Source organism: Ipomoea nil, unplaced genomic scaffold (assembly GCF_001879475.1).
Source record: "Ipomoea nil cultivar Tokyo-kokei standard unplaced genomic scaffold, Asagao_1.1 scaffold2036, whole genome shotgun sequence".
Taxonomy (NCBI): domain Eukaryota; kingdom Viridiplantae; phylum Streptophyta; class Magnoliopsida; order Solanales; family Convolvulaceae; genus Ipomoea; species Ipomoea nil.
In genome coordinates, this window is record NW_017618464.1 from 5,050,545 (window position 1) to 5,066,405 (window position 15,861).

Here is a 15,861-nt window from a genome sequence, read left to right on the forward strand (position 1 = left end):
AAACCAGCCTAGATTGCTCATAGCTGACCGACTCAAACCAAAAAGGCCAATAGGCCACTCCCAAGAAAATCAAACTTGGAACCTTGTAGTTACCAAACCAACAGTCCAACTAAGGGTATGGATCATCAAGCAAGGAAGCATGATACATAATGGAAGATCATATGAGAGTTGAAACTTATAAGTTGGTAAAAATAAAAGAATTGGAACAATGAAATCCAAATCAACTCCTTTCCTTTCTCAAGGTTTCATACATCCAACATGTGAACAACAAATACAGAAAATCAACGGTAGAAGAGAATATAAGGCGGTAATCTGCAACCTGACTCGATAGAAGAAGCCCATTCCATCATCAAAAACCATTTTTCTTCGAGAATTAGAAGCACTTCCTGTGAACAATTGATGGGCCAGACTCATCGTACTCTGCCTTAGCAATCCACATCTACACCCGAAAAAAAAAAAAAAAAAAATTCAATTAGCATATTGAACATTATGTTTCAAATTTGAGGGGTGTGTAGAAGTTGAACCTGCTGGAATGTGCTAAGGGAAGCCAAGATGGAGCCGCCAATCCAGACGCTATATTTCCTCTCGGGCGGTGCCACCACCTTGATCTTCATGCTACTCGGGGCCAACGCCGTAATCTCCTTGCTCATTCTATCAGCGATACCCGGGAACATGGTGGAACCACCGCTAAGCACTATGTTCCCATACAGGTCCTTCCTAATATCGACATCACATTTCATGATAGAGTTGTACGTGGTCTCGTGGATTCCCGCTGCTTCCATCCCAATCATCGAAGGCTGGAAAAGCACCTCGGGGCATCGGAAACGCTCGGCACCTATGGTGATCACTTGCCCATCGGGGAGCTCGTAGCTTTTCTCTACAGTCGAGCTAGTCCTTGAAGTCTCGAGCTCTTGCTCATAGTCGAGCGCTATGTAAGCAAGCTTTTCTTTCACGTCTCTCACAATTTCCCGCTCGGCTGTGGTGGTGAAAGAGTAGCCACGCTCCGTGAGGATTTTCATCAAATGATCGGTCAAATCCCGGCCAGCCAAATCAAGACGAAGGATGGCATGGGGAAGGGCGTAACCCTCGTAGATCGGGACAGTGTGACTCACACCATCACCCGAATCCAAAACAATACCTGAAAACAAACGACAAGTACAAATGTCGAGTTTACAAATTTTAAGATAACAATATGTTTACGAATTCGAAACATTCTTACCAGTAGTACGGCCACTAGCATACAGGGAAAGAACAGCTTGAATGGCAACATACATAGCCGGGGCGTTGAACGTCTCGAACATAATTTGGGTCATCTTTTCGCGATTAGCCTTAGGGTTAAGAGGTGCTTCGGTCAAGAGCACCGGGTGCTCCTCGGGGGCCACACGAAGCTCATTATAAAACGTGTGATGCCATATCTTCTCCATATCATCCCAGTTGTTAACAATCCCGTGTTCAATTGGGTATTTCAGGGTTAAAATTCCCCGCTTCGACTGAGCTTCATCTCCCACATACGCATCCTTTTGACCCATACCCACCATCACACCCGTATGTCGAGGACGACCAACAATGCTAGGGAACACAGCCCTTGGAGCATCATCTCCAGCAAACCCAGCCTAAAAATCGAACCAACATACCAATCTTTAGGATTTCACAAAATCATTAAACGACATAGCAGCTCATCAACTTAATTGACAAAAAACGCAAACATTAGACCAGTACCTTGACCATTCCTGTCCCATTGTCACAGACAAGTGGTTGAATATCATCTGCCTCGGCCATCTTATGCTACTTCCTGCAGGAAAATCGTAGCTTCGGTAAAAGAAACAACAGTCATATAATCCCAACATCTCGGTTCTCTACCACCAAACATAAACCTCAAACTACAAAAAACTCGGTGCAACATTCTTTGTCAACTTTGTCAAAAAGTCCATAGATACACTAGACTATGATAAACAATTAACAAGATTTTAAGGGCAACCCCAGCCAAATTGGTCGGATTATTGGCTTATAACCACAAGGTTTCAAGTTAAACTCTATTGGCCTTCTTGATTTAGGTCTATTATGTCCTTTGCCAGCTTCAAAGTAACAAGATTATCCAAGAACATACATAACGAGAAATGAATAAATCAATTCAATATTTCAGGTATAACCAAACTATCATGCCACAAGAAAATTTCAGTGCTAATTGTAAGAAACAGATAAGAGATTTCTGAACATTTGGTAAACTAAAATCTTTGCGGTAAGAATAACCAACCAATCATTTTCACAGCAGAAACTCAAAAGTCAGTAACTTTTAACTGTTGTGCCGCCATTATTACGCAGCAAGAAAATCAAGAACGCAATATTTCTAAAAATAGATCCATCAAAGAATGCATCATAGATGGATTGAAAGCGAAAGCTACCTCTCTAGAAGTCGGAATCGGAGGGGGAATAGTGAGAGAGAAAGACAGACAAGGCCGCGAAGGAATCGGAGCTCTGTTCTTCTTCTTCTTCTTGCTTCTGGAGTTCTGGTGTTAGCTGTGTAGCTTCTGTGTAGGGGTTATAGAAGAAAGAGAACAAACGTGGACCGTTGGATTGAAGAGGCAGTCTGGATCTTACGGACGTGGGGGCCATCATTAGTCATCAAGTTCATGACTTCATCTGTGGTCCCCACTACCTGCCCCCTCTCTACGGCTTTTTGCCTTTTTCTCTCATTTTTACTATTTTTCCATTTTAATTTTCCTTTCAAGTTTCAAGAAAAGGATTATTGCTTATTTATTAATTTTGAGTTTTGTTTTTTGACAAAAGAAAAATAAAAATACGTACACAAATTACATAAGAGATAAATTGTAAAAATTATTGGCAATTAAAATTATGATAATTTAATATAATAATTATGTTCTATTAATTCAGTTACTCTTTTTGGAACTTAATTTAAAACTCTTGTGACATATTATAAGGAGGAATATCCATTTCGCTTTTCATTATTCTCTCCTAATAATTATACCCAAAAGAAAAAGAATTTTTACATATAAAAAATTATTGATTATTACAACATGAATGCAGAAGCTTTTTTAATGTTAAAAAACAAAAGAAATGTTTTTTTTTTTTTTTTTTTTTGTGGTTTGGTAATTTAATAATAATAATAATAATTTTATTATGTGGCTGGTGAGTTGAAGAATTTGGACCTGGAGATGGATTGTGAATCCTGTGGTAGCTGCTCTCTGCATTTATGCATTTTGTTGTTTTCTCCCGTGCCACAATCAACAATTTTCCAAATTAAAATTCAAGTTTTTGGCTCCAAGAGTCATGCTTTTTTTTTTTTTTTTTTAAAGATAGAAAAACTCGCAATCACTATTTGATGGTATGCAATAAATAAACTTCATTTGTTTGTAATAGTCTGCAAATTACACATGAGAAGTAATGGACTCAACATATATTATTATCCTACTTTTATTAATAGAGTTGCTATTTCTTTCAATAAAAACTTATAATTTTTATTCATGACATTAAAACTTACTAATAATTTAGTAAAAAAAAGAAGGAAAAATATGGTTGATCTAAGCACTGCATTATGCATGACATGCTTAACTATAGAGTTAACAGTACTACGTCTCAAATCGATCAGGGCTGAACGACACCCAACAAAATATTATTTAGAGAAAAAAAAAAAAAAAAGTTGCATATGTGTTGTGTCCTAAAGAAAAATGGCTTTTGAGGTGAATTGTGGGTAGAACAGCTTTCCACAGCCTAGCAAGCAAATATTCTCCAACTCAGATGTTATACCTTTCCTTCATCCAATAGTTGTCATCTACTCAAACATTTCTGTCATCAAAGTTTTCATTTTGGAATGAAATTATTCTAAATTATAAATCATATATATGGGCTGCACCTCAATCTATATTATTTTTCTTGCACTTGCTTTTGCTTTTGAAGCAAGCTTACCAAGCAGACAAGTAGGCAACCTAAAACTTTAGTTGGCTTTACAGCAAGGCAAAAAGAAAGAAAATGTCTGATTACTCATAACTCATAAGACATAACTTTAGATTTTTTTTTTTTTGGATATGTAATGTAACCCTTAAGATTTCATGTGATTTATAGAAAATAGTTCCATGCAAATCATGCTTGATTAAATCCAATTTTCAAAAAGAAGCAAATAAAGAGCTCACTGGATTCATATCTGTCAAATGCAAGCATACAATACAAGTATATAACCATGGCAGATGTTTCTTTTCATTACCAGAAAATATGGTTAAATAAACTGAGCACTACATAGAAAAACAAATTAACAAATTTGAACCTGTCATTGGTGCAATTTGCATATATCTTCATATTCAATAGCCTTGAGCACCTTCCCGTCGTATATACCTTTCTCAATTTGCACCTTGGCAGTGAAGTTATTTGTATCAATGGATAACAACCTTGCATTTGATCCACGATAAGCCCCGTTAACTATCCTCACAAGACCACCAATTTGGGGAATTACAGTTTCGAGCTCTTCCTGATCAACTCTGAGGACATGCTTGTTTTCGAGGATTTCAATTTCCCCAACATACTTATCAATCAACTTCCTAACTACACCCTTTTGCTTATAGTATCCCTTGTTAGCTAAGGCCTTGCTCATTACCTTCACTATTATTCCCTCGCATAACCAATAATCCTTTCTATTTTGCCTTTCCTTTGCCCGTTCTTGCTCTCTCATCAGCTCATCCAAAGTTGAGCTGCCACCCCCGCTTACCCCACTACCACCCTTACCAGTCTTTTCAGTATCTTTCCTACCTTCTTTACGGTTATCCATCACATCAAATACAGACTTTGAACTTTCAGATCTCTCTTTAACGTTGGATTTTGACGAGGCCAAAGACAGCTTGATTTTCTGGTCACTCTCTGATTTTTGCAAAGGCTTGAGCTCTGGTTCTAATTTCTGCTGAGAACCGTTCTCGTCTGCTGCACCCATCAACTGTTCTGCCCGCTCTCTCTGCTTCTTAATCTCCCTCTCTTGCTTCTCTTCCTCCGCGATGTCAGCCCTCATTCTCTTGTTCTTCATCTTCTCCTTGAAAAGGGTCTCCGAATCTCTATCTATATACGTGATAAACCACCCCTTGGGGGTCTCCTCAACTTTACACTTGCCAGCCCTCCCCAAATGCTTCACAAAGTCCGTCAGAGTCGCCCAATGCGTAGAATTCATATGCACGTGATGTCGATCAGCAATGTACTCGTTGTACACAACCGTGGCAGCCACACGGCTGAAGCGGTGGCTGCGCTTCATGTGTTCGAGGAATGAATCCTCAAACTCCTCCGAGTAGCCACTCACGATCCGTTCAGGGTTCTGGCCGAACACCTCCATTTGGCGCTGGTGGGACTCGCTCATACAATGGCACTTGAATCCATTCTCGTCCCTGCATTGCTTCTGGCACATCTGGCAGTACCATCGCAGCTTCTGCAGACCCTTCGCTTTGATTCTGTTAGCGATTGCTTTTGGGGTCAAGAACTCGTTCTTCCCCATGATTGAGAAAATCAGAGTGGTTTGAGATTTCCCTGCGCGCGCAATTAGCAGCAACAAATAAGCTTAATAGTTTTTTTTTTTTTTTTTTGAAAACAGATAAGATTAATAGTTAGTTAATAAATCAATATGCACATCAGAATTAGGAGGACTTGCAGAATCTGTACCATACAAATCCCCTCACCAATCAAAGAATCCAAATGAATAAAATGGAAGAATCTGAACTTTTTTTTTTTTTTTGAAAACAGATAAGCTTAATAGTTAGTTAATAAATCTATATGCACATCAGAATTAGGACTTGCAGAATCTGTGCCATACAAATCCCCTCACCCATCAAACCAATCAAAGAATCAAAACGAATAAAATGGAAGAATCTGAACTTTAAGTGAATCGCAGATTATGAATACAAAAACCTAGATAAAATTGAATCTTAAGATTTGATATTACGGGTGAAGAAACCCTAGAAACGAGAGAGGAATTGAACGTAGCTAGGGGTGGGCGCGAGTACCTTCGTGGACAGGAGAGGATACCGGAGCTGTGGCGAGGCGCGGAGTCGATTGGAGACTTGGTCGTCACACTGTCACTCCGTGGTCATTTGGAGCAGGTGAGACGCGGAATCGCCAACGGCGGAGCAAGGCAGCATGAGCAGACGCCGGAGCGGTCAGTGGTGTTCGTCGTCTCCGTTCGATTTTGCGTCGATGGAATGTAGGATTGGAATTAGGGATTTGGCCTTTTGGTTGCGTCGATGGAAATCTGGGTTTGAAATTAGGGAATTGCCTATTACTATTATTACTATTAAATACGGAGTATTAAATATTGTTATTGCTATTGGTTATTATTCTTATTATTATTATTATTATATTATATATTATTATATTAGGAGAATGCTCATTTTCAGTCGTATTTTTACTTTATTATTATTATTATTATTAATTTTTTATTATTGTTATTGTTATTATTATTATTTTTATTTTTATTTTTATTATTATTATTTTATGTTCAAATAGGCTACTAAACTGTACATCAAAATTTGACAATCGAATTCAAAAAAAAATATAATTGAATTCTTGAATAACACAAACTCATGCAATTCAATCTGAAGTGACCTGTTTACTTGAAAAATGCTAACATGGCGATGCCTGAATTTTTATTTGCATTTTTAATAATTTTAAATAAAATTATTAATTAAAAAAATTATTCGTTTTTACCAGGAACGAAGTGACATGCAACGTCTCAGGGCGTCTCCATAACCAGAGAGACGGCCCAAGACAAAGTTGCCAGAGAGACAGCCCAAGATGAAGTTGTCCCTTCATTTTCGACAGAAGACGAAGACGAAGGATGTTTTTTTTTTTTTAAAATAATAATAATAAATATTTTATTTAGTATAATTAGCATCAATTCAACAAAGTCAAAACGGCAGTTGCCATTGGTGACAAATTGACAATGATAATGAATCAACTTTTGCTATACATGAACCAAAGATAGTAAACTCATATATTGTTAAAGACCATGTAGATGAGAATTTAAAGTTCCATTTAGAAATTAAGAAAATGACTTCTGCAAAAATGATTTTTGAAAAATGAGTTATTTTTCAGAAAATATTTTCCTTTTTAATGTTTGGTTTCATTCTGTAAAGCTGTCTTGGTGTGTTTGGTCCATTTTATTGAAAATGAGTATAATTGTATAATTAAACAGTATAATTATTTTATTTATAATATAAAAATATGTAAAATAATATTAAATATAATTTTATTTATTAACAATTTTTTTTAAAAAAAAAAATCACTAATTTTCGCCGGAAATTTTGTTGTGTGTTTGGCGGAAGTCATTTTTCGTCAAAATGATCTTATTTTCTTCGGTCAACATAAAAAGTTTTTCATTGACTAGATTTTCCATGTGCATCAAAATACTGAAAACTCGAAAAATAAATTTCAAAAATCATTTTCCGCGTTTCTAAACACACTCTAAAATAGGAAAATGTTTTATTCCCCTCATAAATTTTCCCTCCATTATTTTATGTTCCTAATGTAGCTTCTATTAATTGGTTGCCCATGAATTGGTAACTCACCACTAAGGAAAAATTGCACTTTTCGTCCATAATTTATAAAGTAATTGTAGAATTGGTCACTGAGTGTTGGTCATGCTCACCTTTCATCCTTAAGTTATCTTTGGTGTTGCACTTTTCGTCCTTTCGTGCTCACATTTTTTTCCATGAATTATACTAAAATTGCAAATTTCATCCATAATATTTTATCAGTAAAGGGACGAAAAGTAAGTATGACCAACACTTAGCGATGAATTCTACAATTATCTTATAACTTAGGAACGGAAAGTACAATTTTCTCAACCACTAATTAAAAATAAAATTTAGTTACCAATTAGATAATGTCATGTCACGAAAAATGAATTGGGAGGAAATAATATAAGGAGAATCTAGCATTACTCTTTAAAATAATATCCGAAACAGCATGGGGGGAAATTTTGGTTTCTTTTGTATATATGTATTTCTAAAATTCTGTAGATTATGGATTCAACAAGACCGCATAGCGCAGTGGATTAGCGCGTTTGACTTCGGATCAAAAGGTCGTGGGTTCGACTCCCACTGTGGTCGACCATCATTTCCATATTTTACCACCTTAAAGCCCGCCATAACTGAGATGAAGGTGGCTTATGAATTTAGATAAATGTACAAGTGTATAACTAGAGAAACAAAAAAAAAAAAAAATGTTTACATATATATATTTTCCTAATTTGAAAATAGAAAACGGAGAATGGAAAACTAAAAAATCAAATTAATTGCAGTCTTAAAGATCACATTAAATTGATAAGCATAAAAATTAAAATGAATTAAAAAAAAAACAGATAAAAAATTGTCTCTATAGTGTTACTGGACAGGTTCTTCCAAGTACATAAACCTGCTGCTGAAATATCAAATATTTAACAACCTGAAGCTTTCATAAGCGGATACTATTCAACTTCATTTCTGTGCAGGAGTTTCCAGCAATTCCAAGTCTATCAAACTGGGACAAACAAAGGATGGTTGAGAAGGCAATTATTGTTTCTTCTCTTGTTCTTGCTTAGCCCCATCAATGCTTTCTACTGGTGGTAGGGTCTGCAATGCAACATCACCATGAGTTTTAGCAAAGCAATGTGAGGAAGAGTAAGAAGAAGAGTGACAGACAAGTAACGAAGGGGAAGAGAAAAAGTGTGTGAGTTTCAGTAACTCCATAATAATGTAAAGATTTGCGAACAACTAAATGACTAATATGAATTTTCTGAGTATGGTGTCAAAAGTAGCAGTATAAACCAATGGCCAAACTTTGACCCTTCCTTATTTGCGTGCAGAATCTGGTTAAAATGAAAGAAAGACCAAAAAAAAAAAAGAAAAAAAAAAAACTATTGCTGGAAAGGTTTTTAAAGAACATGTGGTTGCTGCTACAAGATTGAAACAGACTACAGCATTCATATTGTTCTTGCATCAAAATTTCACTGCTTGATGGATAAATGTACACTTGAATCATAAGCCGGAGACAATGAACCCCAATTGAACATAAGTATATCAGAATGTTGAATGTAGGGATAGAGCAATATCAAAAGCTATGGGAGGATAACTATTGTTTGGTTGTTTTTTACTATTTTGGCATCTCTCAAGACATTCATGAAGCATCTAGAAATTCCATGTCTATCAAACTCAGGCTAATGGGAGGAAATTAATGTGTCTTTAGGTGTTCCAGCTTAGCCCTGTCAATGCTTCTACCGGACTGGAGTAATGATTAACTGCTTAAATGTTCTATACAGAATCCATTTTCATTCTTTCTATCTCAGCTTTTCCTCAATAGAGAAGACATTTTATGCTCAATAATATAGTTGAGTAGCCAATCATTCCTCTAATTCTAGCGGGTTGCAAATCCGATCCGCTCCTCAATATTTGCCCAAAGTGGCAACTTCAGTCATTGGTGTTAGTAGCAGTTAACTCTAATTTTGGAGGGCATACAATTCCTGCAACTCAGACTGATTTGGCTATTCAATTCTGAGATACCATTTTCCCTCAAGCTTAACTAGCAACTTACTTAAACAAGCAGTGTATTATATCAAGAACAGAAAGTTATAATGCATCAAGGATTAAAGCTATGCATGTAACTACTGAGTATGGAATAACGCTGGTTATTTTATCAGATTCTCTAAGACGCATTTTATCATACAGCTAGGAGGAGTGGACAGATAGCTAGTGAGATGCGAAAATGAGGTATTAAAATCACATATCGCACAAGACAGACAAAATTCTCAGAATTAAACATTCATTACGAGTACGGAAACTGATACGATTTCACCAAAAAGAGCATTAGTTCATCATCCAGGAGAAAGAGAGGAGTTAGTGGGAAAGGGAGTACCAAATCAGGTTTGAAGAAGTTGTGGACAACGGAGGCGCCGGTGAGTAACGAAGCAACAACTACAACGCAGGACCAAGCGAGCGACGGAGTTCCCGTCGGCTTACTCCCTCCGCCGAATCTCTTATTCATCTCCGACGACCAATCTCCCTCGGTTTCTCTCTTCAAACGGAAAGCTGGCTCCCAAACAGATCCATAGGCCTCCTAATTTCTTTTGTCAAATCCATTCAAAAGGGCTTATTATGACAATTTAAGCCCAAATGTTATTATTTGGTGGATTCGGATCTAAATATTCACAATTCACCTTTTAAAAATTACAAGTTATATACGACGGGCATACAATGTTGATTACCTTATTTTGTAATCACAAGTTCATTTCAAATACTGCAATCATTAAGATTTGATGATCTTGTATTGTATTCACAGTTGTTACAAGTTATATTTTATAAGTTCATAATCTCAATGTTAAACATACACAATGTATACGTTGTAACGTTGTTAGGACCAGGATTCATATTGCAATATCGACTTTGGTCCATAGTATAACAACTCCTTAGCTTGATGGGTACCCATAATAAAAAGTTATAACATTATTTCAAAAGATATTTCATGAGAAAACGTGAAATAATCCGACACGTACCATATATATCTACTATACTAATAAGAGCTCAAGAGAGTTAGGCCTATAATGGATAGAAAAAATGGTGGTCAAATTTTTTAATCAAATGAATGGCTCAGATTGATCAGATTTTAATTTGTCTTTAAAATTTCCTAATTTATCCTTAATGAATATGATTATCCGTTAACTTTTCCGTTAAATATTATCTTATCCGTTAATTTTTGTTAGTTCACCGTATGCATTTGTAAACTTAGAATTACCTATTTAAATACGCAAAGTTAACATTCAATTATCTATGCATGAACAATTCCAATATAATCTTGCCTTGATATACTTTAAAGTACTTATTTAAAAAAAAAAAAACATTGGACATTATCCTAATCGCGCAATGCGCGTAAAAAACTAGTATATATATATATATATATATATATATATATATAGGCCAATTCGATGAATAATCTACTGAATTAATATATATAACAATCAATCAGGCTCTCTTAGGAAGAGCATAAGATGAGAAGACGGACGAGGTGGCAGCAAACACGAAACCTATTAAGCAAACTCTAGCCGCCACGTTTCCCCTGTTGATAAATTTATCCATGTCGTCCAAAATCTGTTGGACATTTAATTTATCCGTGTCGCTCATATGCAATTTGCTTCCCAAATCTGCATACAATTTCTCAACCGTGTTCCGTTTCTTCAGTTCTTGAGTCACGCCAAAGCAGGCCGCCGCTCCGCTCGCAACAAGGTAAGAAACAACCTGCAACAAATCAAACATCCTCGTTCACATTAATTTATTTTAACTAAAAATTTAAACTGATAAAAGAAGGCCAATAAGTAAGATAAATAAAATGAGACAGATGGATGTAATATTAATCACATTGTCGGCAAAAAAGTCAAACACGCAGGAACGCTCTCCCCCAACGCGTTTCCCAGTGCAGGCTTGGGAGATGGCAAATGCAGTTTGGAGAAGAGTATATGCTAATCCCAGAATCAGTGTGGCGACTAGGTACCTGCAGATATATATATATATTGTGAGTAATTAATTATATACATGCATGCATGCATGGATGGTGTTAATACGTAATTATATTATTAAGAGAGAAAGGATTTAATTAGCTAGCTAGCTTACCGGTAGGGATAGATCTTATTAAACTTGATCTTGTTACCATTAGGAGGTAGAGTAACAGAGTCGGTAGTGATTAAGATGAGCGATGCCAACAGGCAAACGAACGTTAGAATCCTAACGACCAGCACGACCACCGGTGACATGGCCATAACGTTGTAATTGTGTATGTAGCACTATTTGATATATAGTTGTATACATAAACTCGGGTTGTGTACAATGTTTTTATAGGAGGCGTTAACGGCTGTCTAAACGTTGACTTAGAGGCCCACCCAAGGAACCAAGACAACGACTCGACTCCGGCGTAAGACCCACGGGTTTTCCGGCACTCCCACGCACACGGAAAGCAAGCAAGGCCATGAGTTTACTTATCCATTGACCCGAATTGAATCCTGTCCTTACATCCAAGGGTTTACTTGACTTGCATGTATGATAATCAGGTTTGTTTAACTTGTGCGTGGGAATAGGGTGTTGGGTAATATGGTTGTAAAATCCCAAAAAATAATAATCCTACGAAAAGATTAATATTATATGGGAGAACATAAAGAATTGGAAAGGAAAAAGTTGAGTGTTTGGGTATAGGTTTAGCACGAGTTCGAACACAAAGTTCTTTTCCTTAAAACGATTCCTTGTTTAAGCACCTAAACAAGGAATAAAGAAGAGAGTAGAAGCAGAAGTGTCCGCAGGTGAGCTCAGGCTTAAATCAAGGCTTTTCGATCTCCTCTAGTTGGATTTGGATTTGCACCCCACCCGCAAGAGAACTTCTATGTTATACAATTCTACAAGCTTGAAAAGAGCTCATGTATATAAGGGGGGCAAATCTTGTTTCCAAACCAATGTGGGACAAAAGTCCTACATTTTCCCTTCATTTCCCAACTTAAATGGGTCTATTTTGAGAATCAATATCTCATTCACCCATTATCTGTTTTGAGCGTACAATATATCAATCTCTTCGTCTTACTACGAAGAATCCGAATCCACTTTGACCCGACCCAAATCGGAAGTGAACCCCACTGATAATTGTACCACAAAATAGCCACTTAATATGTCATTTTATGTCATTTTAAGCTAATTTTTCCAACATAGGGGTATGGTAAGAGCATGCATTTTCATCCAATGAAAATTTTCTATCTAATCGGTGAGTGGCGACGGTTGATCACCTCTTACTATAAAAGTTTTTAGTAGTACTAACTCTATTACAAATGAAGTATTCATTTTTTGACCTATTAAAGTACAAAGAGTCAATAATACTCTTATTGAGACTTAAATTATGTCCTCCCTTTTGAGAGAGTCAATTTATGTCCCTAGATCACAAGGTGATTCGCTATTTAGCCTGAGTTTGGTAGGCTAGCTTTATTTTAGAAATTCATCTTCCTTTTTGTTCAAGTAGTTATCATGTTTAAATAACTTCTCACTGGATGTAAAACGGATCCAAATTATGAAGAGCTTAAAACAATTTATACTCACAATTCTTATTCTAAGTCTCTTTATGTTCTCTTACCTAATCTTTCGCTCATTTACTTTGTTTTATTAATGATTGTGTTGGTCAACCGTCAACTACCCACTAATTGTAAAATCAACAACAATAAAATTAATAAAAAACAATAATAAAAGATTTAAAAAAATACAGCGCAGGACCAAGCAAGCGACAGAGTTCTGGTCGGCATACTCCCTCCCCCTGGCTAATTTCTTTTCATTTTCGACGATCAATCTCCCTCGGTTTTTTTTTTTTTTTTTTTTTTTCCTCTTCCAAAGGAAAGCTGCAGTTGTTATTATCATGGACTATATTCTATCTTGCGTTATGGACACAGTCTCAAATACATACAAATTATATACATAAAGTTAATATATTACTCCCTCCCCTAATTTCTTATTCATCTTCGACGACCAATAATTTCCTCATTTTTTCTCTTCCAAGGGACAGGGATGAAGCCAGAAAATCTGAATTAGGAGGGCCGAATTTACAGAAGAAATTTATATATTAGTCGATATTAGTATCAACCATATAATGAAATATATAATTATATGAGTAAGATCGTTAATGTTATCAAATATTACTTTTGAATTTTTCACATAACACAAAATATATACAATAGTAAAATATAATATATATAATATTTATTAAAAATGGGGTGGGGTGGGGGGCTACCTCAAGGAGTAGCTCCGCCCTTGCCGAAGGAAAGCTGCACTCAAATCCATACAAATTATATAATGCAATTAATATATTATGCACCTATTGTTGGGTCTGCACTATGTTTTCACGGGGTCACTCATCCCGTGATTGTTGTAAGTCACGCTTAACCACATAGTTCTTTGACTATTCGGTTATCATATATATCCTACTTAAAACCAATTGGTAATAAGTAGGTGAACATTAATTAACCATTTAACCACATCCAACGCCACGTCTCGAATTAAGGAGGAATTGAACTCGGCCTACCCGGTCGACGCCCAACCCTTGTTACACTAATTAAACTAGATGTGTGGTCCCGGCCTCAACTATTACGATTTACTCATAAAATAAAGTCATTTGTTAAAATTTTTACTTAAATTAATCCCTAACTACAAAAACGTTACTTGATTTGGCCCTCCCGTTAATTCTCTGTTAAACTAAGGGTAAACATGTCATTTCCTTCGATTCATGCTTATCAATACCCTAAATAATGTAGAACAACACCATCCCAGCCTTGTGCGATTCCGGTGACCTTCACGAAATGCTTGTCCACCACCGCGCAGAGGAGATTGTCAAACTCATATTATCCAAACAATTGATCGAATTTCCTAATAATGATCGCCTTTGAAATAAAGTTTACGATAGTTGAAGAATTTAGACATAACGACATACATGCACTAAAAACAATACACACGAACAATAATTTCAACGAAAATATGGTACATAGAGCAAGTTTTGAGCAGAAATTAACATCGGAAGATGAGAAATAATCCGACACCATAAGCCAATTCGATGAATAATCCACGCAGAGATCATATCGAACAATCTGATCTGGTCAATTAATCAGGCTCTCTTAGGAAGAGCATAAGACGAGAAGACGGACGAGGTGGCAGCAAACAAGAAACCAACTAAACAAAGTCTAGCCGCCACGCTTGCCTTGTTGGCAAATTTATCCATGCCGTCATCCGTGTTGGCGTCCTTGAGTTCTCGAGTCATGGCAAAACTAGCGGCCGCTCCGGTCACAAGAAGGTACGAAACAACCTTGTCACCAAAAAAGTCGAACACGCAGAAACGCTCCCCCCCGACGCGTTTTCCGGTGCAGGCTTGGATAACGGCAAAAACAGTTTGGAGAAGAGTATACGCTAATCCCAGAATCAGTGTGGCAACTAGGTAGCTGCAGATAATAAAACCAATCATCATATATCGTCCATATATGTTGTGAGTAATCATGGTTACATTGCTTTAATTTGCTTATACATATAATATGCATGTTGTTAATTAATACGTAATTATAGTAAAAGTTATATAAGGTTACCGAAAAGCATAGATATCATTAAACTTGATATTTGAACCCCAACCCCAATCGTAATCGGAAGAAGGTAAAGTAATGGTGTTGGTAGTGATTAGGATGAGCGACACCAACAGGCAAACGAACGTTAGACTCCTAACGGCCAGCACGACTACCGGTGAGATCGCCATGCATACAAATTGTGTACGCTACGTGGCAATATGAATACTTGTATACATAAACTGGACTTGTGTGTTTATATATATATATATATATATATATATATATATATATATATATATATATATATATAGGAGGAGTTAATGGCTGTCTAAACTTAACGTTGACTTGGAGGCCCACCCAACAAAGTCAACGACAATACAACTCAGACTCCGACGTTGGACCCACAGGTATTCCGGCGCTCCCACGCACACGGTTTATTTAACTTGTACGTGGGAACAACGGTAGAATTAATTTTTCCTTCGCCACATTTAGTTCCTAAACACGAAAAAACAAAAAAAAAAAAAAAAAAAATTAATGTAATCTAAAAATCTAATAAAAGTGAATAAAGGTTGATACCTTTTATTTTTCATTTTTACTTTTTTAATATGTTATACTTAAAGAGTTGTACTATACAATTATTAGACCAAAATACTTTTACCGTTATATTTTGTACTATTTTATTTCATTAGAGTTAATTACTATGCACATGTATCCGGCCATCATATATTTTCTTATATTTTTAATGGTAATAAAATATATATTTACGTTAGAGTAATATAATA

The 15,861-nt window shown here is 36.2% G+C and overlaps 4 protein-coding genes, 1 long non-coding RNA gene and 1 other non-coding gene across 7 annotated transcripts; 1 reads left to right on the forward strand and 5 right to left on the reverse strand.

Annotated features, from left to right (window-relative positions):
- Positions 1–162: 162 nt before the first annotated feature.
- LOC109148005 (actin-like) lies at positions 163–2,522 on the reverse strand. 2 transcript variants are annotated; one of them, XM_019295714.1, is made up of 5 exons: positions 2,403–2,522; positions 1,720–1,792; positions 1,220–1,613; positions 525–1,138; positions 163–439 (listed from the first exon to the last, which is right to left on the reverse strand). In XM_019295714.1, the coding sequence occupies exons 2-5, from the start codon at positions 1,777–1,779 to the stop codon at positions 374–376; spliced, it is 1,134 nt and encodes a 377-aa protein (XP_019151259.1). In that variant the 5' UTR covers positions 1,780–1,792; positions 2,403–2,522; the 3' UTR covers positions 163–373. The 2 variants fall into 2 exon arrangements, with proteins under 2 accessions (XP_019151259.1, XP_019151260.1); XM_019295715.1 differs by having other exon boundaries at positions 1,720–1,780; positions 2,403–2,518.
- A 1,596-nt stretch (positions 2,523–4,118) lies between these two features.
- LOC109148004 (DNA/RNA-binding protein KIN17-like) lies at positions 4,119–6,267 on the reverse strand. Its single transcript, XM_019295713.1, has 2 exons — positions 5,991–6,267; positions 4,119–5,517 (listed from the first exon to the last, which is right to left on the reverse strand). The coding sequence occupies exon 2, from the start codon at positions 5,483–5,485 to the stop codon at positions 4,283–4,285; it is 1,203 nt and encodes a 400-aa protein (XP_019151258.1). The 5' UTR covers positions 5,486–5,517; positions 5,991–6,267; the 3' UTR covers positions 4,119–4,282.
- A 1,752-nt stretch (positions 6,268–8,019) lies between these two features.
- On the forward strand, positions 8,020–8,093 carry TRNAR-UCG. Its single transcript has one exon. It is a non-coding gene; the product is annotated as a tRNA-Arg (tRNA).
- A 236-nt stretch (positions 8,094–8,329) lies between these two features.
- Positions 8,330–10,093, reverse strand: LOC109147725. The gene is made up of 2 exons (XR_002048703.1): positions 9,874–10,093; positions 8,330–8,594 (listed from the first exon to the last, which is right to left on the reverse strand). It is a non-coding gene; the product is annotated as an uncharacterized LOC109147725 (long non-coding RNA).
- Positions 10,094–10,480: 387 nt separating this feature from the next.
- LOC109147899 (CASP-like protein PIMP1) lies at positions 10,481–11,795 on the reverse strand. The gene is made up of 4 exons (XM_019295561.1): positions 11,622–11,795; positions 11,370–11,502; positions 10,953–11,249; positions 10,481–10,522 (listed from the first exon to the last, which is right to left on the reverse strand). Exons 1-3 carry the CDS (start codon positions 11,765–11,767, stop codon positions 10,977–10,979), a joined length of 552 nt encoding a protein of 183 aa, XP_019151106.1. The 5' UTR covers positions 11,768–11,795; the 3' UTR covers positions 10,481–10,522; positions 10,953–10,976.
- Positions 11,796–14,411: 2,616 nt separating this feature from the next.
- On the reverse strand, positions 14,412–15,318 carry LOC109147897 (CASP-like protein PIMP1). Its single transcript, XM_019295559.1, has 2 exons — positions 15,104–15,318; positions 14,412–14,962 (listed from the first exon to the last, which is right to left on the reverse strand). The coding sequence occupies exons 1-2, from the start codon at positions 15,265–15,267 to the stop codon at positions 14,632–14,634; spliced, it is 495 nt and encodes a 164-aa protein (XP_019151104.1). The 5' UTR covers positions 15,268–15,318; the 3' UTR covers positions 14,412–14,631.
- Positions 15,319–15,861: the final 543 nt, after the last annotated feature.

Bases quoted from the DNA above. Each gene is read 5' to 3' on its own strand.
- LOC109148005 (XM_019295714.1), bottom strand. From the start codon at position 1,779: ATGGCCGAGGCAGATGATATTCAACCACTTGTCTGTGACAATGGGACA. The intron at 1,139-1,219 runs GTAAGAATGTTT...GTTTGTTTTCAG, and splicing joins TGCTAGTGGCCGTACTACTG to GTATTGTTTTGGATTCGGGT. The intron at 440-524 runs GTTCAACTTCTA...TTTCGGGTGTAG, and splicing joins CCCTTAGCACATTCCAGCAG to ATGTGGATTGCTAAGGCAGA.
- LOC109147899 (XM_019295561.1), bottom strand. From the start codon at position 11,767: ATGGCCATGTCACCGGTGGTCGTGCTGGTCGTTAGGATTCTAACGTTC. The intron at 11,503-11,621 runs GTAAGCTAGCTA...ATATATCTGCAG, and splicing joins AATAAGATCTATCCCTACCG to GTACCTAGTCGCCACACTGA. The intron at 11,250-11,369 runs GTGATTAATATT...GATTTGTTGCAG, and splicing joins TTGACTTTTTTGCCGACAAT to GTTGTTTCTTACCTTGTTGC.
- LOC109148004 (XM_019295713.1), bottom strand. From the start codon at position 5,485: ATGGGGAAGAACGAGTTCTTGACCCCAAAAGCAATCGCTAACAGAATC.
- LOC109147897 (XM_019295559.1), bottom strand. From the start codon at position 15,267: ATGGCGATCTCACCGGTAGTCGTGCTGGCCGTTAGGAGTCTAACGTTC. The intron at 14,963-15,103 runs GTAACCTTATAT...TATTATCTGCAG, and splicing joins AATGATATCTATGCTTTTCG to CTACCTAGTTGCCACACTGA.